The sequence below is a fragment of the Caenorhabditis remanei genome, chromosome II (assembly GCF_010183535.1).
Source record: "Caenorhabditis remanei strain PX506 chromosome II, whole genome shotgun sequence".
NCBI lineage: Eukaryota > Metazoa > Nematoda > Chromadorea > Rhabditida > Rhabditidae > Caenorhabditis > Caenorhabditis remanei.
This window is the reverse complement of record NC_071329.1, coordinates 13594116-13621066: the sequence shown is the minus strand read 5'-3', so window position 1 is coordinate 13621066 and position 26951 is coordinate 13594116. Positions and strand designations below refer to the sequence as shown.

Here is a 26951-nt window from a genome sequence, read left to right as displayed (position 1 = left end):
TGCAACACGAAAACAATTTTGAATCGGACTATTTTAAAAAATAAGCTCAGTTTGGCATTTTTTGTTTGGTTCCTTGAAAATGTAATCTTTTGAGCATGAGTAACCTACAATTTTGATAGACTTTCAAATGTTTTTTTCTCATTTTAAATGTCTCCATTTGAGTGAACAAACAATATTTTAGTTTGAAACCAGCCTTCCTTCTTTTCATTCACAATTTATTCTTTCCAAAACCAGAAGCTCTCATGATATCACCGTAACATTCAAGATCACAACTCACTCTCTCCCACTCGTTAATTGGAAATTGAAAAGAGTCATTTTCAAAAGCAAGACAGCTGATTTATTCGGCAGACTTCTATTAGATTTCTATGTTTCTCATTTTCCAGAAACCGTGACTTCCGGAATTCATTGATTTATTCTAGCGTTGTGCCGAGAGAAATGATTATAAAACTCTTTGATTCATCCGGTAACTTCTCCATTCTATGGTTACCTGTGTACTTTTATAATGAATCATATAACTTTTCGTTATACGTTTCAATTTTCGAACTCCTCCTATATTTATGCTGTTTTCACATAGTAAATATAAATATGTATGTTATTTTGAAAGTGAAACTATTCCATCGAAACCTCTATATTCTGGCAATTCCATTATTTTCTCTTTGGTATGAACTGATCATCAGTAAAATTATCACAATATGCTATCGTCTTAATTTAGTAAAACTAGATTATCCAATTGGGGAACATATTGTTATCTGGACTGATGACCCTGATAAAATGCTGGAATTAAAGTCATTGGATGGACTAGAGCTACTAATTATCGCAGGATTTATGCAATGGCATTATATGTATTCTGTGGTTTTTGGGGTGCTAGCAATTGCGGCTGAACGAGCGTTTGCTTCGGTTTTGATAGAGTGAGACACCCACCTACAGTATCGGTTATGGACTGTGGCCATTTTCAGTTGAAAATGTCCAACTTTGAGAGTGTATCATGTTAATACTGATAGTCCCATCAAGTAGATTTTTAATGAATGATACAGATCAAAGGTAGATCTTCATTTTTGTAGTTGACAGCATTCATATACGAACACTCCCTAGAGAGTTATGGTTATTTTAAGCTCCGACTATATTTCACTGAAATTGGTCGATTTGTGAGAGAAATTACTTTGTTGGAATGTAACTTTCTAGGGAGTGCTCGTATAAAAAAGTTGTCAACTACAAAAATAAAGCTCTTTTTTTTTGTTCTGTATGATTCATTAAAAGCCTACTGGGTGTGACAATCCGAACTACCATGACACACTCTCAAAGTTGGGGAATTTCAAGTGACCACGGTCAAAGTCCATATCATTTTGACCGGTACTATATGAAATGAACTTCTAATTTGATTAATTTTCAGAAACTACGAGTCGAACACTCAACTTTTCATCCCTGCCCTTCTCACCATGACCTATCAAATCTCAGCAATCTTGGTTTCACTTTCCGTATTATTTCATAAAATCAAATCAACCACATCTCATATTCCGTGGATTGTCTGTTGTTCTATTTCGGCGTTGGTTAGTTTTAAGAGAGCACTCCGATTTTCGATCTTTTGAAATTTTGTTTTCAGGTGTATTTGTTTGTGAAAAAAGTGAATGAATCTTTCAATAGGGACATCAAAAATCCAAATAGAAAACGAATATTCACGGTATCTCAGCAGTTTCAAGTCAAGGAGAACTTGCGGGCGTTGAGGGTATGTAGTTTATTGAGAAATGGACAACTGGACAAATAGACAAACGGAAAAGGCGTCTGGGGGCAGAACCGCCTAACGTCACCTATATTACCACGGCACACTTCTTACTACCGCGCTCTACCGAAACCGAAGAAAATTGTGGGCGAAATTGAGAGACTCGGAGAAAAAGAGAGATTCAAGAACTGTGCCGAGCTAATTCTTCAAACTTAAAGTAGTATCTATTAATACCCTAAAAATCTAAAATTTTTCAGCTCGGCACACGGCTTGTCTTTGCTGTCCTCGCTTCCATTGCCCTCTGCGGATCTGGAATTGCTGCATTGACTTTCGACTTTATTCCAACCTACTACTCCCACTTCATCGAGAATTTCATATTTTTGTGAGCAATCATTCACTCAATTCAACAAACGTCACCAATTTTTTTCAGAAACCCTTACCTCGTCTGCTTTACTGCAATGTTCAGTGTTCCGCAATGGGAAAAACAATTCAAAAAGATGTTTCTAACGTTTCGAATTATCAAAAAAAGACGAAGAAAACCTCAGTTGGCCAGCGTTGAAACTATAGATAATACGAAGAAAAACTTGGATGTTGAGACCAATTTATACTTCAAGCAATTGGCAGACTCGTGGATTTGATCTCTTTCTTTAAAAGCAATAAATAATTTTTGTAAATAACTACTTTGGTAGACCAATGACAAATCCATTTTAGACAGGTGCAATTTAGTTACATATTCCTGCATTGCGCACGCAGAACCAAGGTGTCACTGACACTTCAATTAACATTCGTTCATGATAATCCGTCTGAGGAAACCGTCGAATAACTATTCTTGTTATCTGATTCCTGTGTACCTTTATGATGAACAATACTCAATTTTCATATCTATAACTGAACTTTTATTTTATATTTTATGTTCCTACGTGGCATTTTTCAACTTGAGAACATTTCTGAGGATCAGAATGTTCCATCAGAACTTTATTATCTTAGCAATTCCAATGTTTGGGTTATGGTATGAAGTAATTATTGGAAAACTCATCACAATGGCATACCAGTTGACTATTATTGTTCCTAATGTGAAAGTGAACAAATTCTATGCGTTGTGGGCAAACGATCCAGATGAGATGCTGGCAGTAGACTCGTTAGTCGGATTGGAACTTTTAATTTTGGCTGGATTCATCCAATCGCATTACCTGTTTTCTATAATATTTGGAGCGATTGCTCATTGTATAGAGAGAACAATTGCTTCCTTGTTAATCGAGTAAGTAGACATTCTGATGTTTGAATTCAGGGCAAATGAGGTTATTAGTCTAACCAGATCAGGTGGTTCTATTAGTTCAAAGCGAATGATCACCTCAATGAACTTTTTGATTTTTCCAGCAACTATGAAACGAATACGCAACTCTACATCCCGATATCGTTGACACTGTTCACGCAGTTTATGGCGATTTCGATTTCATATGCAGTGCTATTCGATAAATTAGGAATAGTTATATTGAATATATTGTGGATTTCTACATGTGTGATTTCAATAGTTGTGAGTTTCAGGTTTTTCAAAATTAGGTTCAAACCAAAAAAGCAGGAAGGAAGTTAACTTTTTTGACGCGTTGATTTACATATGTAGTCTGGTCGGTAGAGTAGAGATTGGAGATTCTGATTTACAACAGCTGCTGAATTTTGTAGGGAAAGTTAGCATTCAACACATAGACAAAATGTAAGGTTCAATTACCAAAAGTGTGTATGACGCTCTGAACTTCTTCTGACCAACAGAAATTATAGCACTCAACTCATCGTTGATGAGCATGGATAGAAAATTCATATGAAGCATCTGTGCTAAAAAAGTTGTGTAAAATTGGCGCGAAATTCAAAAAATTTATCCAAATTTTTTGTGTCAAAAATTTGTATTTCTCATTTTTTTGATGATCTCGATATTTTTGACCGAGGTTTAACCGAAAAGACGCGAACAATAGAAGAAAAGTGAGCTTTATTCGAAATATTAAATTTCCTATCGTTCGTCCATGTTATAAGCACGAGATTTGGCTGAGCGGCGACTCAATTGACAACATGTCAAGTTGTGTGCTTCACTAGACTTCTGGATTTGGGGGAAAATAATTGGAATTCAACCGGACTGAAAATGACCCTGTTTGAGATCAATGTTTGATATATAAAATATATCTCTTCCAGCTATTCTTCTGGTTGAAACACACCAACGAGAAATGGCTTCAAGAAATGGAGAGCCCACGACGGAAACGCTCTTTCACAGTTTCTCAGCGATTTCAGGTCAAAGAGAATATTCGAGCGTTGAAAGTAAGTGTTAAAGTTATAGAATTATAACCTTCTTTGTTTTCAGCTCGGTAAACGATTGGTGTTTTGTGTTCTCGGTACAATGGTAGTGTCCGGAACCGGCATCATACTGGTGATTCAAGAATGGATCCCTCAATTCCTGTGTCATTTTGTGGAGAATTGCGTGTTTTTGTGAGTCTCAGCAGAGAATTTTTAATAATTGATTTTCACCTGTCGCTCAAAAATACGCTTATTTTCTTTTCCAGGAATCCATTATGGATCTGTCCAGTGTTCATGTACAGCTTACCTGCCTGGAAGGAACAGTTCAAGAAAGCATTTCCTAGCTTAGCCTGGATAAAAAGAGAACGAAAGTTGGGAGTTGTGAATGTGGAGCCGGTGGAAGATGTGAAGAAGAAGAGGATTTCAATGGAAACTGATGTTCATTTTATACAATTGAATGAATTTTGGACATGAAGTTTAAAGTAGTTCCATCAGATATGATACATACCGAATATGTTGAGATCAGAGCTGGGAAATTCCGGGCCGGCCCGGGATGACAATAAAATTATGCCGGTCCGGCCCGAAAATAAATGGGGCATTTTTTCCTAAAATTTCAAATTTCTACAGGAGCCGGACCGATCGAGCCAGCCCGGCCTGGAATTTCCCTGCTTGGGATGCAGTAGCTAAACTGGATGCAAGTATTTTCTTACACTACAAACTAAAAACTTCAACAAAAAAAACTAAAACTCAATTATCGCGTCATGTTATTCCAGTAATACTAAAACCTCCTTATAAATTCAAACGTCGGTGTCACAAACCACTTATTAATTTTGAATTTTTTGGTTAAGTTTGGATTAGCACGTTACATGAGAGGTTTCTAGGCCACGCAAGAAATGGTCATGTTGTTTTTTCAAATTATTTTTGGGCTGATGCACCATACGAGGCTAAATGGTGCATCGACTCAAAAAAGTGGCGGAAACGCGTGATTATGGACATCTGGACAAACAAACATTCAGATGAATTTTGTTTCTCAGCACAATGGCCTAAAAATCAGATCAAACTTTCCAGACTTTCCGTTTTATAGTTTGTGAAACTCAATCATTAAACATTTTCTACAAATGCTAGTGGCTGTTAAATATTATGAAATTCACGAGAAAAGACAATGAAAAAGAAAGAAAACAGGTGGAAACAAAAACTCACGAGAGTTACAAACTTTTCTTTTTTTGCTTCGGATCTTTGTTTATGCGTAACAGAGAAATTTGGAGTTCCTCAATTTCTGAACTTGAAGGGAAGGTGGATAAACCTTCAATTATCCCTCCATTTCAGCGTCGCAGTTATCTTCTTTTTTTTCTTTTTTTCATCAACTTTTTTCTACGATCTCATTTTCCAGTTGCAAGATTCCCAGTTATGATCATCAGTCTAAAATCCACAAATGAAACTTTCTGGCTTCCAATCTACATTATGAATGACACTTCATTTCAATCTGGCGCATATTTGATTCTACTGATAATCGAGTTTATTCTCTATATTATCACTGCGATTATCATCTGTTCTACTGTTAGAATTTTTCTGAAAATCAAACTGTTTCATCGAAATATGAATATTATGAAGACGTTATTCTTGTGTCAGTGGTTTGAGGCTATTGTGGCGAAGCTGATGATAATTCCGTTTCAAATTGGAGTTTTCAAGATTTGTGGTGAGTTTCCTTTATTAACTCATGATTTTAAAAAAATCACATTAAAAATCTCATTAATGATTCGGTCAAACTTTAATCTTACAAGGAAAGTCTTTGATTACGCGTTTTTTGAACGATCTAAAAAATTGAAAAAAAAAAAACCGGCTAATTGTCTCTGCGGGCCGAGTCATGGGCTCTCAGACTTTTCATATGATTGAGATTTTTCAAATGGAATCCCAAACGCCACCACGCGGTTCATATGTGTTCCCAGCGGTTTACCGATAAGCTTAACCATATGAAATGTTTGAGAGCTCATAACTCGACTCGCAGAGATATTTAGCCGATTTTGATGGCAGAAATGGACTTCCCGCAGTCGAAAGTACTTATAATCAAATTTATAGATCGTTTGAAAGCCGCGTCTCCAAAGACTTCCCTTGTTAGTCATCAGTCACCATTTATTCTTTCAATGCAATGTCACTCAATTCCCCCTACCTATAATTCCAGATTCCACTCAACCATACGTCAGCTGGTGGTCTGAAGAGGGCAGCGATGAAATTATTGTTATCGAGAAGGCGTCTACGACTGTCTACTTACTCATAATTGCAAGTTTTCTCGTTTGGCACTATGCGTACTCCATGATTTTCGGAATACTGAATCTGGGTCTCGAACGGATCTTTGCGACGGTTCTATTGAAGTATGGTGTTACTTTTTTTGAGAATTTTCAGAGATAGTTCAAATATTGAATTTCAGAGACTATGAAAACAAACCGAGACTGTATATTCCTGTGTTATTAATATGCTCAACACATGCCGTAACTTTAGTGTTCTCTTATCTGGTGCTCACAAACAAAACTGGTTTTTACATTGGAACATCTCCGTGTTTCATAAATTCCGGGTTGTCATTTATGGTATGATGCTTTCAGAAGAGGATCCTATAATTCTCAAATTTCAGATGTATGTAATTGTTTTGAAAGTGAACAAAAGAAGACGGAAAAAGCTAGAAGATCCAGGACCAGGATGCGATTATTCCCTAGCTCAACAGTTTCAGGTCAAGGAAAATTATAGAGCATTGAAGGTTAGTCAAAGTCCAAATCTCAATTTTCGGAAGTGATCGTTCAATTCAACTTGAAAAATTACTTTCCACCTGGATGGTGATTCTTAGCACTTTCAAAAGTTGTCTCACATTTCAGCTGGCAAAAAACCTGCTCATCGTTGTTCTCTGCGCAATGTCGGTTCCGTGTGCATTGCTCATTATGCTAGTGATCGGATTGATACCTTCATTCAAAATGATTCTGATTCATGTCATGGAGAATTCTATCTACTTGTAAGATCACTGGCATTTTTCTTAGAACACAGGTGATTCCAGGAACCCAATTATAATCTGCACTGTGTTGATGTTCAGTTCAACTGTTTGGAGAGACGAATATCTGAAATTGATCCCTGGTTGGAAAAGATTTCGGACAGCGAGAGTATTCAAAGTTCGACCGAAACCTCAACTGACTCACAAGGCATCGACAGCTCCTGTGGAACCAGATGAAGGATTGATATACTTTGAACAGTTGAAAAAGTCGTGGCAATGATTGTCTCAAAAATTGTTATAAAGTTGTTATATAAACATTTCTTAAGCGTTGTTACTAGAGTGTCGTATCGCGAGACGATTCCAGCTGATTTCAGCATATTCTCGCAATCGTCTCGTTTTGCTCTGTCTCGTTTTGTCCAGCATGAAGTTCAGCATATTCTCGTTCAGCATAGTTCAGCAAAGTTCAGTTACAGCATATTCCAGCACGTTTCATTTATTTTTCATTCCCGCATAATTTCTTGCTGGACATTGCGAGAATCTCGCGAGACGAACGTGAATTATTTTTCTGTGAGAAAAATAGAAAAATCTATGCTAAAGTGTTGTTTCCGTGATCTTTCATTGTGAATCAAGTACAGTGTTCCTTCATTTTGAACTTTTTTCGAAGGTCACGGTTCTAAAAATGTCAATTTCGCTTTATTTTCAACATTCATTTTGTAAAAATTTGAATGAAAAAATGATTAGAAACGTCAAAATTAAATTTCTTTATACGAAAGAATGGCCACGTTCGTCTCGCGAGATTCTCGCAATGTCCAGCATGAAATTATGCGGGAATGAAAAATAAATGAAACGTGCTGGAATATGCTGTAACTGAAATTTTGCTGAACTGAACTTTGCTGAACTATGCTGAACGAGAATATGCTGAACTTTATGCTGAACAAAACGAGACAGAACGAAACGAGACGATGCTGGATTCAGCTGGAATTCTCGCAAAGTGCTGTAACTGATTCTCGCGAGACGACACTCTAGTTGTTACGAACAATTACTGAAAGTTTACTGAATCAAACCAAATGGCAGATAAACTTAATTTATGAAGGAGAATAATAATAAGAGAGATTGTGTGTATCTCAGCTGAAACAAGTCAGTTTCGCATAAACTTTTTTGAAAGGTAGTTAAAATATCCAGTAAACTGACGTAAGTTTTTTGTACAAAGTGATCAGCTCATTTTTTCGCATATCGATTTTTTTTGATCTTGATTCGAAAATCCGTTAAAAAACTTTTTCATTTTTGCACTGCACCTTATGGTTTTTTGAGTCAGAAATGTTAAGGAATGTTCATAAAAACAAAATGTAATGTTAAAATGCTTCTGTGCATCTTAATCACCGTGCTACAGCTTCAGAAGTCCAAAATGGTATGTTTGGCTAAATCGTTATAACTCATCGTAAAATGGTTCAAATTAGCAGAAATCTGCGGGAAAAGATGCGCATTACTATTATCAACATTATCTGAATTCATCACTTTGAACAAAAAACTTTCGTCAGTTTTACTGGATATTTCAGTTAACTTTGAAAAAAAGTTTATGCCAAACTGACTTGTTTCAGCTGAGATACATATGAAAGTATGGAGGTATACTCACTCACTGCTACTGTATTTCTACACGAACATCGAGGAAAAATATCTAGCGTTTTCTTTAATTAATTTCGAAAAATTAAAGAATGAAGAAAAAGGGCTAAAAACAATTATAACAACAGACTTCAAAAAGCGATAAATAATTATAGGTGGGAGGACGGAAGTGTGACGGTTGGTCTAGTGCCTAGTCTGGAAATTTGTAACTTTGAACAGAAAGCGATTTAGGTGGACTGGACGGACTTCCTTTTTAAAATCGACTAGGTAGGATATTCAGTAGACTGGGGAACTCAGTGTGACACCTTACCCAAAATTTGATTGATTTTGATGGTGTTCCTTACATCAGAATTACTCTTCAATACATCTGTTCCACTCCTGACGTATGTTTTATTGCACCCAGAAAAATCTGAAAACTAAAAAGTTCAAACTCATTCAAAGTCAGAAGGAAACAAACTCAATCAAGAACGTCAACATCTACATAATTTCGTGATAACCAACAATTTGATTCTCTTTTTTTTTCCTTTTTTCTCTTCATTTCTAAATTCCAAAAACCTATTATTCTTCCAACTTCTTCGCTCCAATGAATCTCGTGTTTCCGGTTTCAAGCATTGAACTCATCTCCCTGTTTTCCATTTTTTTTCTTCTTATTCTTCTTCATTTTTTCCCTACTGAATTACAAAATCTAAGCATGAGGAAACTGAAACATCTGTCGTTCTCCTAATGAGATGATTCGTGTTTTCATGTTTTCCTGTTCCTTCTTGACCAAACTAGGTACTCCCTGAACTTTCTGTCTTCCGGGTATCACTATGCTAGCCAGATTTTCGACAGTGAGACAGTTTGGGTCATGCTCATTTCTCACCCATAATTACCTTCCGTTCACTTTCTAGAATTTCCTTCTTTCTCTACCAAAAGAACCAAATTATTTCAGACCCAACTAAAATGATCATCCAAGTTCTCAACTCATCTGAATCTCTATGGATCCCAGTTTTCTCTCTTAACGACAAAGTTTATCAATCCCCAACCTACTTACTATTCGGTGCATTTCTCATCTTTTTCTATGCCCTCATTGCCTACATAATCATCAGAACATGCACTATTTTCCTGTCCATAAAAGTGTTCCATGAGAATATGAACGTGTTGATGGCTTGGTTTTTACTTCAATGGTTCGAAGCAATTATAGCCAAAATGGTGATAATTCCCTATCAGATCGGATTGATATCAATTGGTGTGGATCCAGCGAAAACATTCTGTTCTTGGTCGAGTTTCGAGAAAGATGATATATTGATTGTCCGGGATAAAAATGAGATAATGCCGTTGTATGTGGCAAGTTTCTTCCTGTGGCATTACATGGCATCAATATTGTTTGCCATTGTAGCAATTACGATTGAGAGAGGATGTGCTACTTATTTTATAGAGTGAGTTTTTGGCTGTGAAGATCCAAACACTTTTCCGGAAATGGCTTTTACGGCCACTTTCAGCTATAATGGCTTTTACGGCCACTTTCACGTTTTTGGCACTGTTTCTCGGCCCGCGGCACATCAACCACTAGCCATCTGGCCCGTAGTAGATCGCAGACATAGAACTAGCCAAGATCAACATTCTGGTACATTTTTTAGCGTATAAAACTCAGTTTGAAGCGAGTTACGCGCCGGCGCGTTTCGACCCGGTCTGCAAGTATGCTTTTCCAAGTCCACACTTGAAAGATTAATTCCAGAGACTACGAAAGCAAGAACCGTCGATGGATATCTGTCCTTCTTATCATTATCACAAACATCATAACAATCCCTTACTCATATTATATCCTCCATAACAGTCTATCTCTTCTTCTCTCTTACAGCCAAGGTGTTGCTAATGGAACATTTGTTTTCGTTGGTTATCTTATGTTAATGAAAGTGAATTTATACTGGAAAAAGAAGATGGGTAGTCATGACAACCAGAAGTATTCCTTAGGAAGAAAATTTCAAATTGAAGAAAATCTTAGAAGTTTACAGGTCAGTTACCAGAATGAGAGATCAGCTCAAAACTCAGTTTATTTTCAGCTCGCGAAGAGATTAGTTACCGCTTCACTGACCTATATCGCAGTGACCGTGCTAATTCTGATCTTCTCTACTTTGAATATTATATCTCAGTTTGGAATTGTTTATGTCCATTATCTGGATAATTGTATTTTATTGTATGTTTGGTTTTGAAGAAGAGATAATTAATTTAAATCTTTCAGAGCTGCATTCGTGATGAGTACGACTCTTCTGTTCTGCTCACAATCTTGGAAAGAGAAATTCAAGAATGACATTCCATTTTTCCGGAATTTTATAAATTCCCGAGTTTCTAATTCTCATCTTTTGCATCGAGCATTCTCAAATAAGGAATCTGAAGCGTATTTCGAACAATTGAAAAGTGCTTGGGCGTGATGATAATCAATAAACTGATTTTAGATTTCTCAAACCTCTGTGAATTGTTTGTTTTCATGAAATTTTCAGCAATGAACTGGGAATTACTTTTCAAAAAACCGCGCAAAGACCACTGCCCTTTCTCTGCGTCTCTTCTCTTTTCCGCATAGCCATCGCGCACACTTGCATCATTTTTATTTTATTAAATTTTTCATTTTTTGTCTTTCTCATTAAAGTTCCTGCGTGTTTCTATCAAATTTATCATTTTTAGACTCAGAAAATTATGGGCGGAGTCTTCTCCTCATCAAGCGGCTCTTCTGCGCAAATTTCCACGATTCTACAAGAGCTGGAAAGAACAAGAGTGAGTTAAACAGTTTTTTGCGGTTTTCATCATCAAAACGTTATATTTTTTCAGTTAGAAAGAGAAATTGCATTGGCACAACTACAAGAACGTCGTCGGATTGCATTCAAACTTGCAGAAGAACGAGAAAAGTTCAATTGGATCGCTTGTGGAGGTGGATTAGTCGTCGTGCTATCTGCCCTCTCCTCCTTCCATCATAAGTTTGTTTTTCTTCTGAAAATGGAAAATTAAATAGCATTTTTCAATCAAATAAGCCTCTTAACTGACTTAGAAATCTGTAAATCAACTTCATTTCCAGAAATCTACTCCATGTCATCCCAATCTTCCCGATGGCGTCATTCATTGGCTACAAAGCACATTTTTGTTATGGAGATCAGTTGAAAAAGATTTCTGGCGAGTTTCTTTCATACTTAATTCGAAATTCAACGTTTCTTTTCAGAGTCTTCCGCCCAACTTCTCGAAGAATCCGTCGATTCACTTGTTCCCTTGCCTCCAACATTGGCTGATGTCCGATATCGAAGCAAACAATTAAAGGAGGAAGAAGCAACGAATTACTGAATAATTGGTTTCGTAGCTTTCGAATATTTAGGTTGTAGTTTTTATTTGTTATTTCATTCTTTCTTTCATGTTCTTTACAAGTTTATTCAAACGTCTATGAACGGGTTTTTTTTGTGATTTTCTGTGATTTAGCTACCCTATTCATCGTGTTTCGCGCTCTCGAATCACAAATCTTTTATCGTTCCTTCTAGATTAAATCAATATTCAATATATTTTAGATAAAATAATGGGACAACAGCAAGCAAAAACGGAACAACCGGAGGAGCGTCTCCGGAAGTTTTACGATGCACAGGTGATCATTCGATTTCTAGATTTAAAATCGCTTCACTGCATTGAAAAGGGATCACGAAACTCTTCAGACAAACTTTTTGTTCGCATTTTTGAAATTTTCGATTCAGTGAAGCATGAATAAAGCTCATTTTTCCATCTCATTTGTTCATTTTTCAGTTCGAAAATCAGTTGATTGCCGACAATCTGAAGTGGGCACAAGAACGAGCAGTGGATGTAAGTAACCATTCGAAGAGAAACTAATGTGATGAAAATGATTGTTACGCAGAAATAGCTTCCAATAATTTCTTTTTTTACCTTTTCAAGGACTGTTGTTGACTGAAGAAAAATTGGACGAAATTTGAAGAAAACGATTGATTTTTGATTTAAAAAACTTTTTATACTGAAAAGTTCGATTTTCGTTATATTTCAGCGAAAAAAAAAGCGTCAGAGACCCGCCAGATTCTTTTTTTTTCTTCTTTCATTACTGAAACGCGTCGAAGGCACGCCAGACAAATAATAAAAATATCGTCTGGTATTGTCTGGCCTGGTTCAGCAAGATTTCAACTAATTTAATCGTTTTTCGTCCAAAAATATATATTTCGGTTCAATTTCCAGCTCCTCGTCCGTCGCGATCAATTACAATGGGAAGTGCTCGCAGCGGCCACGACGACCACCGTTCTTCTTGCCGCTGGATCAATCTACAAACGAAAAGATTTGATCATTCCCATCGTTCCACTCATTATGGGATGCGGATATCGATACGACGTGGCACATGGAGATAACCGGCAATTAGTTAGAGAGGAAGCAGAGAAAGTGTTGAAGACTCCAGAAGACTTACACATGCTTCCGCAAATCACATTAAAACAAATTGATGAATTTAGGAATTTAAATTTACAACGATAATCTTTTTTTTTGTAATTTTTCTAATAGTTTTTGTTTAGCTTGCCTGTTTAAAAAAAATTTTTCCAGAGTGTAACCGAAAAGAATTTTCATCTGTACATCGAAATAATTTGGTTTCCTTGTGGTCACTTAGGAAAGAAACTAATCAGAAATCAAATCACGAGACAACTCGAAAATATCAACCTTGGTACCCTGGAAAACATTAAAAAATAGTTTAGTGAAAAAAACAACCCATAGAGAGTTATCGGAAGGTCAGAGCGTGCAGACGGGCGTGACGGAACAGGAAGCATCTTCCTCTTCTGATTTTTCTTATGTTTTTGATGAAGCAGAAGCGAACATTCTGAGTCAACTGGCAGCAGGCAGTGTTGCTTCACATGAATACCCATATAAAGAACTGGTAGTGAGACGTCCATTTATTTCTCAGAGATATTTTCTCTCTAGTTGGCTCAAAAAACATTTTACACCTCGCTAGCAGGTGTTTCCTACTTCAGTCAGCTTACTACCTAAATCTATTTTTTATCTTAAAAAAAGAAGTTTTTCGTCATTTAGTGTTATGTTTTGAATAATGGTGGCTGCAATATTCAATTCTTCCGGAGCTTCTTTTTGGATTCCTGCCTACTCACTTAATGACAAAGTCTATAAATTTTATTTCTTTTATATTTTCGCAGTCTTTCAAATTTTCATATATTGTTTCACTGGCTATGTGATTGTCAGAACTTGTTGGATATTCCTCTCCATAAAAGTGTTCCATCAGAATATGAACATACTGATGGCTTGGTTTTTATGTCAATGGTTTGAAGCTATTATTGCGAAACTTGTCATAATTCCCTATCAAATCGGATTGATTTCAATTGGAGTTGACCCGGATAAAACCTATTATGACTGGTGGGCAGAAGATAGAGAAGAGATGATTGTGATCAGAGAAGATATTGGAATCACGATCATTCCTTTGTATATTTCAAGTTATTTCCTTTGGCATTACATGTATTCTATTCTTTTTGCAATACTTGCCATCGGGATTGAGCGAGTTTGTGCCACATATTATATTCAGTTAGTTTTCTTTTTCTTGCTTTTTCTCTTCAAAACAATGCATGATCTCTGTTATGGTCTTTCGTCTGTCAAATTCACAAATTCAAGTTCCAGTGTAGGCTTAAAATGCGTACGTGTAGTAGTTTGCAGGTGGAACTAGTAGGAGATGTAATAAAAGTTTACAAAACTAAATTGTTTAATGATTAATTCATAAAGTTAGTGCAGGCGGAGATTAGGAAAATATAGAAATATAGGGGTCGTGATATTAAAAAATGATTCTGAAACCGAATACGTGGTCGGATGTCTAACAAGGGAACTACTTTTAAAACATGTTTGAGAATTTGCTGAAAATTGACGCATTGTTAGTTTCGACCATTCTGATTACGATGGTAAGAAAATCGTTTGTCCATTCCTGCTCCGGAGCTCAAAAAACGAGTTCGTTTCGTTACCATCCTATTCAGAATGGTCGAAACTATATATGTGTCGATTTTCAGCGAATTCTCAAACATTTTCTAAAAGTAGTTCCCTTGTAAGATGGGATTATTGCCTAGTTACTGTACATTTGATATGGATGTTCGTTTTAAAAACATTTAGAAAACAGAAATCTTTAAAAGATTGATTCAATAGTATATATTTCTATCTACCTGTCTGTCCAGATTTCTGTGTTTTTTCGTGCATATTCACAAACAAACTATTTGGATCCATTTCATGCCGCACATGTTATGGATTCACAACTGAAAGTGTCAGAAGCTGACACAGTTCTTACAACTGCGCTCCACCGAAATATCGTTGAAAAATGTCTCTTTTTCTCTGAGTCTCTCAATTTCGCACACAATGTTCTTCGGTTTCGGTAGAGCGCGGTTGTAAGAAGCGTGCCGTGCTAATATGTCCTTCCGCATGTCCAGATGTCTCCTCCAAACTCCCACCTGAATATACCTTGCACAACCAGACACCTGCACCCACAAACAAACCAAACACCTACCTCCGCGCCCTAATCCATTCCAATCAACCCACTATTTCAGAGACTACGAGCATGTCCATCGACGTCATATTCCAGTTCTCCTTATCCTAATCACTAATTGCATTTCAATTCCCTATGCATATCAAACTACCAATAATCGAATATCACTCGTGCTCACTTGTTTCCAATGTCTCTTGAATGGATCTATCGTATTCTTTGGGTATTTCGTCCTTTGGCGTATCAATTTAATTTGGAGAAATCGGATAAGTAGTCTGAAATATTCACATAATGAGACTTATTCGTTGGCAAGAAAATTTCAAATTGAAGAAAACATCCGGAGTTTAACGGTTAGTTATTTCTCATTTTTTCAATTCTGAGTTTTCAATCTATCTGAATAATTCCAGCTAGCCAGGAAGCTTGTAATATCTGCTGTAATATTTATCTCTGGCGTTTTCTTCCTTCTCGTTTTTCAAGTTTTCGAACTGACACACGGATATGACACATTCTTCGTTTATGCTTTGGATAACTCTATTTTGTTGTAAGTTCATTTCTCACCATAGAAAAAAAAATCATCAAACTTTTTCAGACCCGCCCTCGTAATGAGTATCACATTACTGTTTTGTTCCCCAGCTTGGAAAGAGAGATTCCTTGTTGGTTGTCCGGGATTAAGAAGACTAAGAGATCCAAGAGTTGCTCACATCGCTCAGAATACAAAACCATCGGCTGTTAAAGAAACGGAAGTGTATTTTGAGCAATTGAGGAATGCCTGGACTTGAGATTACTGTAATAAAGATTTAGAGAAGATTCCATGTTTTCCTTTAACATTCAGAGAACTTGTAATCAAGTAGTAATCATTCAGTCAGCTTTCAGTGGCAGAGCATCTACTTATTTTCGAAAGTCAAAGGATGACAGGTGGCTCGTGAGTATGTCTGAAAATGATGCTCTGAAACAACATCAGTGTTTACTCAGGTTGATCAGTTTACTGCCTCATCATTAAAACTTCCGTAATCATTTTTGTTTTTCTCTTCAACCAGTAACACCACCGTTTCTGTTTTTTCTCTTCTAATGACAGAAACACCTTTTTATAATATTTTTTATAATTTCTTTTACTCTCCCTCTCTCTTATTGACAGGTGAAACTATTCGATCAACCTCTTCGCCTTCATCAACTTCAGAATTTCATTTTCAGTCGCTTATCCAATGATTATTGCCTTTCAAAACTCGTCTGAAACCCTCTGGCTTCCATTCTTCTCGTTGAATGATAAGGTCTACGAATCCCCGATTTATATCTTTTTCGCAGTTGTCCAGTTGATCATTTACATCTGTACCGCCTATATCATTGTCAGAACGTGCTCCATATTTCTCAGGATTCGAGTTTTCCACGAGAACAAAAACTTCCTAATGGCCTTCTTTCTGCTTCAATGGTTTGAAGGGATCCTCGCTAAAGCAGTGATCCTTCCATATCAGATCGGTCTGATTGTCATCGGAAATGACACAGAGAAATCGTATTTTTCATGGTGGAGTGTAGATAAACAAGATATGATATTCATAAGGAATACCCAAGAAATACTTCCTTTATATGTTGCCAGTTACGTCTTTCGTCATTATATGTTTTCGATGTTTTTTGGAATTATGGCGATTGGATGTGAGAGAGCTCTTGCTACTTATTATATTCAGTGAGTGATCTTTGTCTTTCTTGAAAAATCAGAATCATGTTCGAAAAAGCACTGAAACTTGATCAATTTTCAGAGACTACGAATGTGTCCCCCGCCGTCATATCCCACTATTCCTGATCCTATTCGTCAATATTGCCACTATCCCTTACGTTTATTTTGTGATTCATAACAAAATCCCATTCTTTGTAATCTACAGTCACTGGGCTCTCTGTATAATCCTACTTCTTGTCGGGTATCTTGTAATACTTCGTATCAACATTATATTTCGAAACCAATTGTTCAAATGTGCCGACCATCGGAAGTATTCTCTAGCCAGGAAGTTTCAAGTGGAGGAAAATATTCGTAGTTTGACTGTGAGCTTTAATTTCAAGCTTTTGGAAAAACATACCAAAATTTCAGATAGCAAGAAAGTCGGTTATCGTAATAATGATCTATATTTTCCTAACGCTGTCAGTGTTCACGTGTTTGATGATGGGAGTTTTCGAAGAATACAAAACAGTTTTCGTGCATATTCTGGAGAATTTTATAGTTTTGTAAATAAGCTCGAACCGTTCTAAACCAACGTATTTGTTTCCAGACCTGCTCCAGTGGTGAGCATCTCTTTGCTCTGTTCGTCTCGAGCATTCAAAGAGGAATTTCTGAGAAAACTTCCGATTTTTGGGAGTTGCAGAGGTGGATCCAGAGTCGACAATTATGACTTCCGTCAGAAACAATCGATTGTTTCCGAGTCGGAAGTTTATTTTGAGCAATTAAAAAATTCTTGGAATAGTTGAGTATTTGTCACAATTGCACACACCTGTCCTATATTTTGTAGTTACAAATTATCACAAACTTTGAATAAATTCAATTAATTTTTGATTGCTGATTAAATAAAAAAGTGCTCTTTATATCAAATTGCCTGTCTAGTGGATGATTTACTTTCTCTACGTGATACGGCTTGTCATGTTTTTTTTCAGAATCTTTGTATGAAAATGGCAACTACAGTACCCCTCAAAAGGTTATCAATTTCGGCTGTTTTCAGTGAAAAATGATCAACTTTGACAGTGTATTTCGGTGTCATCTGATTGCCCAACAAATTTCATTCTGTATGAATTGGACAGAGCAAAAATAGCACATCGTTTTTGTAGTTGATATTTTTTTTTGTAGAGACACTACCATCAAGTTTACAGGCCATCAAAGTATTTTATCCCTGAAACCGACTAATTTCAGTGCATATTAGCGAAGTTTTAGAGCTTTTCACTTTGACAACCCGTAACTTTCCAGATAGTATCCATACCTAAAAATGGTCAACTACAAAAGTGATGTGCTTTTTTTGCTCTGTCTAACTCATACAAAGCAAAAGCTGATAACCTTTTGAGCGATACTGTAAAACATAGTTTGGATATAAGTATGTGAATAGTTCAAAACGTAATCTCGTGGGAGTTCTAAATGAGTTTTCATGATAGGATTCCAAGTAACATGTATAATGGCTATAATATTTGAATTGCGTACACAACTAAAGTGCACAACTTTTCCTACTGTATAACTACTAGTGACAACTCCAAAAAGGTTCAAGAAGTTCGTCTCCTTCTTCGTCTTCTCACCACCCCACCCACTTTAACTCTCTTCCTAACACCCAGCTGTTTTCAGAATTCGCCTCTTTCTGCACCTGCTTTCATGTATGTTTTGTTTCCCTTATTCCAATATTTTGTTCTCTGCTGACATTAAATCCCTATGATTGTCTCATTTCAAAACTCATCTAACCTACTTTGGCTTCCTGTATATTCTATAAATGATCGGGTCCATGAATCCTCTTTTTATTTTTTCCCTGCTATATTTCAAATGTTTATCTACTGTTTTACTGGTTATGTAATCGTCAAAACTTGCTCAATATTCCTACGAATCAAAATTTTCCACGAGAACATCAACCTACTGATGGCTTGGTTTTTATGTCAATGGTTCGAAGCAATTCTAGCCAAACTGGCAATAATGCCCTATCAAACAGGATTGATCCAAGTTGGAGACCCATCAAGAGCTTATTTTTGCTGGTGGACGAGAGAAAGATCAGAAATGTTGATAGTAAAAGATAAGAATGAGATCTGGGCACTGTATATTTCAAGTTGCTTCCTTTGGCATTATATTTATTCTGCAATGTTTGCCCCGATTATTGTTGGAGTTGAGAGACTGTGTGCTACTTACTATATTCAGTGAGTTTTCAGTTTTACAGCCTGAGATCCTGCTTCCAAACTATTAGATCGCAATGCTGTGAGGAGTCTTCTTTAAAATTTTTGAAATGAAATCAAACTACAGTACCGCTCAAAATGTTTACATTTTGGATTTTTTCAGTGAAAAATTACCAGTTTGACAGTATATTTTGGTTTCACCTGATTATCCGACAAATTTTTTTTGGTATGGGTTGGACAGAGAAAAAATAGCACATAATTTTTGTAGTTTACCATTTTTTTTATAGGAACACTACCAAGAAAGTTACAGGTAATCAAAGTAATTTCACCTTGAAACCGACTAATTTCTATTAGCGAAACTTTGAAGCTTTTCACTTTGACAACCTGTGACTTTCATGGTAGTGTCTCTACAAAAAGATAGCCAACTACAGAAATTATGTGCTATTTTTGCTCTGTCTAACCAATACGCAATAAAATTTTGTCTGATAATCAGGTCACAACGAAATACACTGTCAAAGTTGATAATTTTCCACTGAAAACAGCCAAAGTTGATAATCTTTTGAGGGGTTCTGTTCGCTTGTAATTTTTTTTCAATTATATCCATAGAATGTTGTCTGATCATTTCAGTTTAATCGGTACCAGGAAAAAAAAGCAGCTGGTAAAAGCGATAATGATTTTAAATTATACAAAATAGATATTTGTTTAACTTGTATTCTTTGCACCCAGACTTTAGATTTCCAATAAGTTTAGAAAAAAAACTAGTCTTTGCCCTTCACCTCTCCATTCCAATAACCTTCTCCAATTCAATCAACACCGTCTGTTTCAGAGATTATGAAAATATCCGAAGACGTCATATCCCAATTCTCTTGATCCTAGTCACCAATATAATCACAATTCCCTATGCTTACTTCGTTATCAACAATCAAATTCCATTCTTGGTCGCTTACGCACAATGTGTCTTGAACGCTTCTATTGTGTTTTTTGGATATCTAATCAGTTGGAAAATAAATGTAATTTGGAGAAATCGAATGGATGCGGAACGAATTGAGGATCACAGTAGATATTCCTTAGCAAGGAAATTTCAAGTTGGGGAGAATATTCGATACCTTTTGGTTTGTTTTTAACTTGCTGTTAAAATTTTTAACGTTAAAATCCAATTGGATTACTTTCAGCTCGCCAGAAGACTAGTTATTGCAGTCGTTATCTATTTATCCATCTCTTTGATAATTTTGGCGTTTCTAGTTTTTGGAGCTGTTCAAGGATACGATATACTATTTGTATACGTTCTGGATAACGTGATACTATCGTAAGACTCAAATTCTCTAATCTTGGAAATCTCAACTTTGATTACAGAGCTGCTCTAGTTGTATCCTTTACATGGATCTTTTGCTCATCTTCATGGAAAGAAGCATTTCTGAAAGGGATTCCGTGTCTTCGTCGATTCAGAAAACGTTCGGTCACTCGACCCAGATTCACACCAAATCTATCGGAAGTTCCAGAAGGAGAAGTCTATTTTATACAGTTGAAAAATGCATGGGTTTGATGATAATGGACACTTTTCGTTTTTGTGAATTGTTTATCCGGTTCAGACACGGCTTATGAGTCTTATATAATAAAAAGGAAGAACAAATGATTATAAAATAATAAAATTGACCGCTACGAACAGAAGCTCCTGGGAGCTGCTGTTTCTATGATCAGACATGAATGCAAAGTTCAAAGAGACTGAAAAAGATCTAGTCTTGACATTGAAAGGAATCAAAATCAGTGTCTGTCTCTTTTTTAAAGCTGAACTAGTGGATCTCTCTCACTTTCCTTTATTCTTTCCGATTCCGGCCGCCCAAAACTTTTTTCAATTTCAACCCTAACCGCAGATGTTGTTCACGATACCCGGTCGGCCCGAGTGGAAATTTTTTTTTTTTAATTTTTGCACCCTAAAAATAATTTTCATGTGCTTTTTTATCACTAAATTCACTGTAGAACTAATAAAAATCATCAATTCAGTCGCATTTTTGCAGAAAATGCCCCAAAAACCACTTTTTCAAAAATAACTGCTGAAAAAACATGTTTTTCGAAAAAAAAGTCGCTTCACCGGTGAAAATTTGGAAATCGGCCCGGCCCGGCCCGTGACAAGTATGCGCGAAATGAATGTGTTGTTTCTTCCTCACTGAAACTAGAAAAAGTGTGTTAAACGAAATTTGAACCCGAATTCGTCTTACTCAATATACAATCTTTTCTCCCCTGCTTGTACCATTTTGCCAGGAAATCGGTCTTCCAAACTAGATAAATCGAATTCCGTCATGCGAATGCTTATCCATTTTAATCGAGGACTTCCACCGGCTGACCAGTGGTTGATGAACTGACGAATATCCTTTTTTTCAGTAGAGATGCTTCAACTTTCAACTGAACACAATCCATTGTCAACAAATGATCAATTGTTACCCAAGATCCTTCTCCAATACGAAGTGTGTCTCTTTTCGGTATACGAAATCCCTGAGTTAATGTGGCAGTTACTACAGCCATATCGATGAAAAATGTCCCGGCTGTGCATAGTTCAAGAGTGTTTTGGTACACATCAGCTTCCAATACCTGCAAATTTTGCTGCCACGCGAAGGCTAGCGTTTTCTGTCGTTCTTGAACCCACAAGACGGTCCAAAAGGCATCTTTCGAAAATCGTACAGTATGAACTTCCAATCTGAATAAATCGCATACATAACTCATCACTCTTCTGAATCCGTCGCAAGGGTCCTTCCAAAACGTAAAGAACTTATTATTGCTGTAGATTGTTGACACAGTTTCTCCTCCACCGCACTGGTAGTAGATGTCGTCGACGTCTTGAACTTGGAACAAATTGTAGCGTGATTTATTGTTGGTAATGTAACAATTGAAAACGGGCCAAATATCCATACATAGATTTGCATTAGTGAGTTTACTCTGAAGCGTCTTAATCAGAAGAAACGTCCGATTGGAGCAAAGGGAGAGAGATACACTGAAAAATGAAATATTAAAGAAAAAATAGGAAGGTAACTTACAGAATTGTCGGATCCATTGAACGAATAACTTGGGTTAACACAACGTAAGGAACACGGAGAAGTGGCAAGGTTACAGACATTTCGAAGGTATTGTGAAATGAATTGATTCTTGATGCAATGTGCAAGAAAACAGAAAGATTTGGGTGAAGGCCACTTCCCAGAGGATGAGTACGTTCGAGCATTCGCACTCCACCGGATTCGGTGGGAATTGAAACACAAAATATTTTTTTATTTCACACTTTGAATTATTTTAATAGCCAGGCAAGTTTTACTCATATTTATTCTTTACCAGCTTAGGCTGACGCGCCTTCGGCTCCTTTTCTCGCGGCTACGCCACTCGGGTTCACGTGAAAACTTTTTGATGAAAATTTTTATTTTTGGAAATGAAAATAAAATGCCGACATTGTGACAGAGATTCGGACAAACGCCACATGCGTGTTATATATAAGAAAGAGAATGATATAAGAATGATTCGTCTTGTCGAATTCCAGTCGCTCACTAATTCAGTTAAAGTTCGGTCACTCGACGTAGATTCACCCCAAATCTATCGGAAGTTCCAGAAGGAGAGCGTATTAGAACATGTCAACAGATAGATCCGGTTCAGACCACTTTCCTCTAAACTAGATTCAATAAAAACAAGGAAGAAAAAAAAGATTATAAAATAATAAAATTGACCGCTACGAACAGAAGCTCCTGGGAGCTGCTGTTTCTATGATCAGACATGAGTACAAAGTTCAAAGAGACTGAAAAAGATCAAGTCTTCACATTGAAAGGAATCAAAATCAGTGTCTGTCTCTTTTTTAAAGCTGAACTAGTGGATCTCTTTCACTTTCCTTTATTCTTTCCGTTTCCGCCCACCCAAAACTTTTTTCAATTTCAACTCTAACCGCAGATGTTTTATTGTAGTTTCTCCTCACGAATTCTCAAATCACAACATTTTTCACTTATATTCTCAGAAGTTTTCAGATGATCGTTTCCTTTCAAAACTCCTCTGAAACTCTATGGATACCAGTTTACTCCTTGAATGATAAAGTCCACAAGTCATCAGTTTATCTGATTTTTGCAGTCTTCCAGATTATTCTCTATATATTTACGGGATATGTTGTCATTAGAGCATGTTCTATTATTTTAACAGTAAAGATATTCCATGAGAATAAAAGTATTCTAATGGTATGGTTTTTGATTCAATAGTTGCCAGTGGCAAGGTACCCCCATAACCCCTTATTCTTCGAGACATCACATCATATACGCAACGACACTCCGCTCATGTTCCGCTCGTCCACCGTAACCTCAGCGCGCCGATTTACGTGGGCGTGTAGTCCACGTGGATTATAAATTATTCTTGAGCCCGTTTGGCTAGCTTCAGTTAGTTTTCCGCGTTTTATCGCTGTTTTGATTGATTTTATCGTGTACAATTGTCGTGTCATTATTAATTCTTGCAATAAAGAGTATTTTATTGTAAGAAAGCGTGTTTTGTTGTCGTATTTCATAAGAAACCCGACCACCCCGTATTCGTACGAGGGCTACTTGGGGGCCGAACCGTGTTTATTGATTTTTTCGTTGTTTTTTCCTTGTTTTTCGCAAAGTTTGTGGACTCTTCTGGTCTGAATAGACAGAAGAGGGCTGAAAATTCTACCGGTTGATTGATTTTCGTTTGAATAGACGAAAAAGCAATTTACTGGTTGTCGACTGTTTCTGGCGTTGCAAACGGAGAAACTTGGAGGAAGTATCGGAAGAATTAAAACAATTTCGTCGATTGGATGATCGACGATTAGTAAACAAGTGTTGAATAAAGACTTTGTTTACAGACGACAAAATGGGCGACGGAATGGACGACGATTTGGAGAGAAGTATGGCGAGTGGAGACGATAAGGTGAGCATGGGAGCCGTGCAAATGAGTTTGGCGGAGAGAAGAAAAAGAACTGTGGGGTTCGCGAATTTCCTCGCCACCGTCGGTCAGGTGGAAGAAGAAGTGCAGCAGATGTTGAAAACCATGACGGTGGTCAGTTCAAGACAAATTGACGTCGTGCAGGGGCCGTGGAGGAAGTTTCGCAAGGAGTTGACGGAGAGGTTCAAGGAGTTGGACGAAGATAAATGGCCAAGAGCAGTGATGCGTATTATGCGCGAAAGTGGCTTGGAATCTTTGGGGGAGTTGAAGAACAAGTGCGAAAACACGGAGGGCGGTGGTGAAGGAAACGTGGGCAAATTGGGGGAAGAAAAATGGCTGGAAGAGATAGAAGGCATAAAAAATGAAAACCGTTTGTTGCAGGTGGCATGGAACGAAGAGAGGGAAGGAATGGCACGTCGAATTCAAGAACTCGAAATGGAGAAGGAACAAGTCATGCAGAAGGCGAAGAGAATGGAGAAGTTGGCTAAGGAGGAGAAGAGAGCTGCGGAGTCAATGAAGTCGAACTTGCAATTTGTGCAAGGTAAGACATTGGAGAAATTAAGCGAGGGAAACGTAAATCTTCAGGAGCGTTGGAGGAATGCCGGCAAGCGCTCAAGAACAAGTTCGAGCAGCAGCACCGCAAGGTACTGGAGTCTGGAAAACCAGAAAGGTAAGCTGCCGCCGGTGGAAAACGGGGAAGATTGGGAGGATAAAGTGAAACAATGGTCTAGCGAAGGAAGAGGAAGCGCGGGGCTGAAAGAAAACGGTTGGGAGAGAAGAAGTGTGAAAGCGGGTAGCCAAGCGATGGAAAGCGAGGTGCAGGGAATGGTGCAATGCATGAGTAGAATGATGAAGGCGTCGGCGTTGCCGGAACCAAAGATGTTTGACGGGAAGGGAGACTTCAAAGAGTTTAAGAGAGCGTTCCTCCTCAAATATAATCAGGTCACGGATACCGATGACGAATTGGTGGCGATTCTCGAAGAGAAATTCCTGGGAGGTGCAGCGAAGAGCTTGTTTAAAGCACTGCCGAATCGGTACGAGAGGCCGATTAGGTCGCTGTTCGAGGAATTTGAGATGAAATTGCGGAAGAGACAAGGAGATAGTAAAGCAGAGGCGCTGAACGAGTTCGAGGGGTTGAGAAAGCACCCGAATCAGAAAATGTGGGAATATCTGGTTGAAGTGGAGAAGTGGTCGAAGAAGGCGTTTGCAGAAGCGGGAGCGGTTACGCTTTCACAGCTGCGAACAACAAAACTGATGATGGCGGCGAGAAGAGACGACACACTCCACAAGATGCTAGTCATGAAACGACTGGAGCTGCCGTTGGAAGATCAGTATGAACACCTGAAGGATATAGTGCTGCAACAGGAGAACGAGAAGCGACGAGATTACGGGTGGAGAAGAGGACCTGTAGGAGGGTATAAGGAGAGAGAGGGCGGTAATGAGAAGGATAGAGGAGACAGCTCGCGGATCGGTGGGAAAGAGGATGAAGGGGGAAGACGAAAGGAGGGTTTTAAGATAAAATGCTTCAAATGCGGAGGTATCGGGCATATGTCGAGACAATGTACGTCGAAGCCGGTCCAGGAAGTGGCGATGAAGAAGGTTGTAGGAGATACGGAGAAAACAGTCGTGGGAGCGGAAGCAGCGGAGGTCGTAGAGGTGTTGGGGCAGAAGAAGAGGATGGTGATAGATAGTGGAGCGGTAGTGTCGGTAGTCTCCAAGTCGGCTTGGGAGGCCTTAAAAGCAGGTTGTCAGCAGTGGGAAAGTGAGGTGGAAATGCTGGGGAAACCAGATTTCACAATCGTTAACGCGTCGAAGGGAAGTATGCCAGTTTGCGAACAGATCAGGTTGCCGATTGTAGTAAGAGGTAGAAGAGCAGTGGTGGTGTTCCAAGTGGTGGAAAACGAAGCAGAAGTCTTCTTGCTAGGAACGAATGCGTTCGAGAGCATCGGGGTAGAACTGAAGTGGAAGGCGGAACGAGCGGTGGCGCGGGCAGCAGAAAAGTTGAGAGTTCCCCCGCAAAGTTGTGCACAGATTTTGTTGAAAACAGAAGTAGACTTGGGAGAGCAAGTCCTGTTAGAATCAAAAGAAGAATGTGTCCCAACAAGCTTGTGCGCTAAGAATGAGAACGGATGTTTGACAGTGGTGGTGTCCAACTGGAAGGATGAGCCTTTGCTAATTAAGAAGAACCAAGTAATGGGAGTAGTAGTGCGAGAGTGGAAGCTGCAGAATAGTGGGGAATATAAGGAGGTGAATATGATGGATTTGGACAGAAAGATGGGGCTGAAAGGGAATGCCAGAGTGGAAGAGGTGCTCGGAATCTTGAAGGAAAATGGGGAAATTCCGGAGGGAATGATTCCAAAAATCCTACAGGAATACAGTGATGTGTTTGCGGTAGAGGAGAGTGAATTGACACAAACCGATATGGCGAAGTGTGGGATAGAGCTGCAGGAAGAAAAGCCGATAAGACAAAAGTGTCGACCAGTGCCGTTAGCTCTGCACGACAAGCTGAAAGCGATGTTGAAGGATATGGAGAAGAGACGAGTGATCAAGAAGTGCCGACCACCTTGGGCGAGCCCGGTGGTCCTCGTGAAGAAAAAGGATGGAAGTATCCGAATGTGTGTGGATTACAGAAAGCTCAATGCAGTGATAAAGTTGAACGCACATCCGCTTCCGCATATCGAGTCAACACTGCAAGCCTTGGGTAGAAAGAAGTGGTTCACTACTCTGGATTTGATGGCGGGATATTGGCAGATTCCGATGGAGGAGGAGTCGAAGGAAAAGACCGCGTTCACGGTGCTGAATGAACAATATCAGTTCGAAGTCATGCCGTTCGGGTTAGCTACGAGCCCGGCGATATTTCAAGAAGCGATGGAGCAAGTACTGGGGGAATGGATCGGAAAGTCCGTTTTCGTGTACATCGACGATATCTTGATTGCGAGTGAATCGATGGAAGAACATGCGGCGGATCTGGCTAAAGTGCTGAGAAGGATAAGAGATTGTGGGTTGAAGCTGAAAGCCCAGAAGTGCAAGATAGCGCAGAAGTCGGTGGAATACTTGGGGCATGTTATTGATGAGTTAGGAGTGAGAACGGATGGGAAGAAGGTGGAAAAAGTGGAGAATTTTCCAATCCCAAAAGA

General features: G+C 38.1%; 10 protein-coding genes across 10 annotated transcripts; 9 read left to right on the top strand and 1 right to left on the bottom strand.

Annotated features, from left to right (window-relative positions):
- Window positions 1–771: 771 nt before the first annotated feature.
- Window positions 772–2355, top strand: GCK72_006697 (uncharacterized protein; the record flags this gene model as incomplete). Its single annotated transcript, XM_003110057.2, has 5 exons — window positions 772–908; window positions 1391–1547; window positions 1601–1723; window positions 1975–2099; window positions 2148–2355. 5 exons carry the CDS (start codon window positions 772–774, stop codon window positions 2353–2355), a joined length of 750 nt encoding a protein of 249 aa, XP_003110105.2.
- Window positions 2356–2712: 357 nt separating this feature from the next.
- On the top strand, window positions 2713–4471 carry GCK72_006696 (uncharacterized protein; the record flags this gene model as incomplete). The annotated part of the gene is made up of 5 exons (XM_003109986.2): window positions 2713–2975; window positions 3095–3251; window positions 3899–4021; window positions 4065–4189; window positions 4264–4471. 5 exons carry the CDS (start codon window positions 2713–2715, stop codon window positions 4469–4471), a joined length of 876 nt encoding a protein of 291 aa, XP_003110034.2.
- Window positions 4472–5593: 1122 nt separating this feature from the next.
- On the top strand, window positions 5594–7251 carry GCK72_006695 (uncharacterized protein; the record flags this gene model as incomplete). Its single annotated transcript, XM_003110087.2, has 6 exons — window positions 5594–5693; window positions 6177–6366; window positions 6423–6579; window positions 6624–6746; window positions 6862–6995; window positions 7038–7251. 6 exons carry the CDS (start codon window positions 5594–5596, stop codon window positions 7249–7251), a joined length of 918 nt encoding a protein of 305 aa, XP_003110135.2.
- A 2282-nt stretch (window positions 7252–9533) lies between these two features.
- On the top strand, window positions 9534–11002 carry GCK72_006694 (uncharacterized protein; the record flags this gene model as incomplete). The annotated part of the gene is made up of 4 exons (XM_053725747.1): window positions 9534–10009; window positions 10309–10585; window positions 10634–10767; window positions 10813–11002. 4 exons carry the CDS (start codon window positions 9534–9536, stop codon window positions 11000–11002), a joined length of 1077 nt encoding a protein of 358 aa, XP_053589941.1.
- Window positions 11003–11264: 262 nt separating this feature from the next.
- On the top strand, window positions 11265–11900 carry GCK72_006693 (uncharacterized protein; the record flags this gene model as incomplete). The annotated part of the gene is made up of 4 exons (XM_053725746.1): window positions 11265–11342; window positions 11397–11542; window positions 11641–11735; window positions 11782–11900. The coding sequence occupies 4 exons, from the start codon at window positions 11265–11267 to the stop codon at window positions 11898–11900; spliced, it is 438 nt and encodes a 145-aa protein (XP_053589940.1).
- Window positions 11901–12126: 226 nt separating this feature from the next.
- GCK72_006692 (uncharacterized protein) lies at window positions 12127–13073 on the top strand (the record flags this gene model as incomplete). The annotated part of the gene is made up of 3 exons (XM_003109920.2): window positions 12127–12192; window positions 12348–12404; window positions 12786–13073. 3 exons carry the CDS (start codon window positions 12127–12129, stop codon window positions 13071–13073), a joined length of 411 nt encoding a protein of 136 aa, XP_003109968.2.
- A 754-nt stretch (window positions 13074–13827) lies between these two features.
- GCK72_006691 (uncharacterized protein) lies at window positions 13828–15836 on the top strand (the record flags this gene model as incomplete). The annotated part of the gene is made up of 4 exons (XM_053725745.1): window positions 13828–14120; window positions 15122–15407; window positions 15465–15598; window positions 15647–15836. The coding sequence occupies 4 exons, from the start codon at window positions 13828–13830 to the stop codon at window positions 15834–15836; spliced, it is 903 nt and encodes a 300-aa protein (XP_053589939.1).
- Window positions 15837–16259: 423 nt separating this feature from the next.
- On the top strand, window positions 16260–17508 carry GCK72_006690 (uncharacterized protein; the record flags this gene model as incomplete). Its single annotated transcript, XM_003109805.2, has 4 exons — window positions 16260–16735; window positions 16809–17088; window positions 17135–17268; window positions 17313–17508. The coding sequence occupies 4 exons, from the start codon at window positions 16260–16262 to the stop codon at window positions 17506–17508; spliced, it is 1086 nt and encodes a 361-aa protein (XP_003109853.2).
- A 1141-nt stretch (window positions 17509–18649) lies between these two features.
- On the top strand, window positions 18650–20440 carry GCK72_006689 (uncharacterized protein; the record flags this gene model as incomplete). The annotated part of the gene is made up of 4 exons (XM_053725744.1): window positions 18650–18921; window positions 19724–20009; window positions 20070–20203; window positions 20251–20440. The coding sequence occupies 4 exons, from the start codon at window positions 18650–18652 to the stop codon at window positions 20438–20440; spliced, it is 882 nt and encodes a 293-aa protein (XP_053589938.1).
- A 773-nt stretch (window positions 20441–21213) lies between these two features.
- On the bottom strand, window positions 21214–22006 carry GCK72_006688 (uncharacterized protein; the record flags this gene model as incomplete). Its single annotated transcript, XM_053725743.1, has 2 exons — window positions 21214–21883; window positions 21927–22006. 2 exons carry the CDS (start codon window positions 22004–22006, stop codon window positions 21214–21216), a joined length of 750 nt encoding a protein of 249 aa, XP_053589937.1.
- Window positions 22007–26951: the final 4945 nt, after the last annotated feature.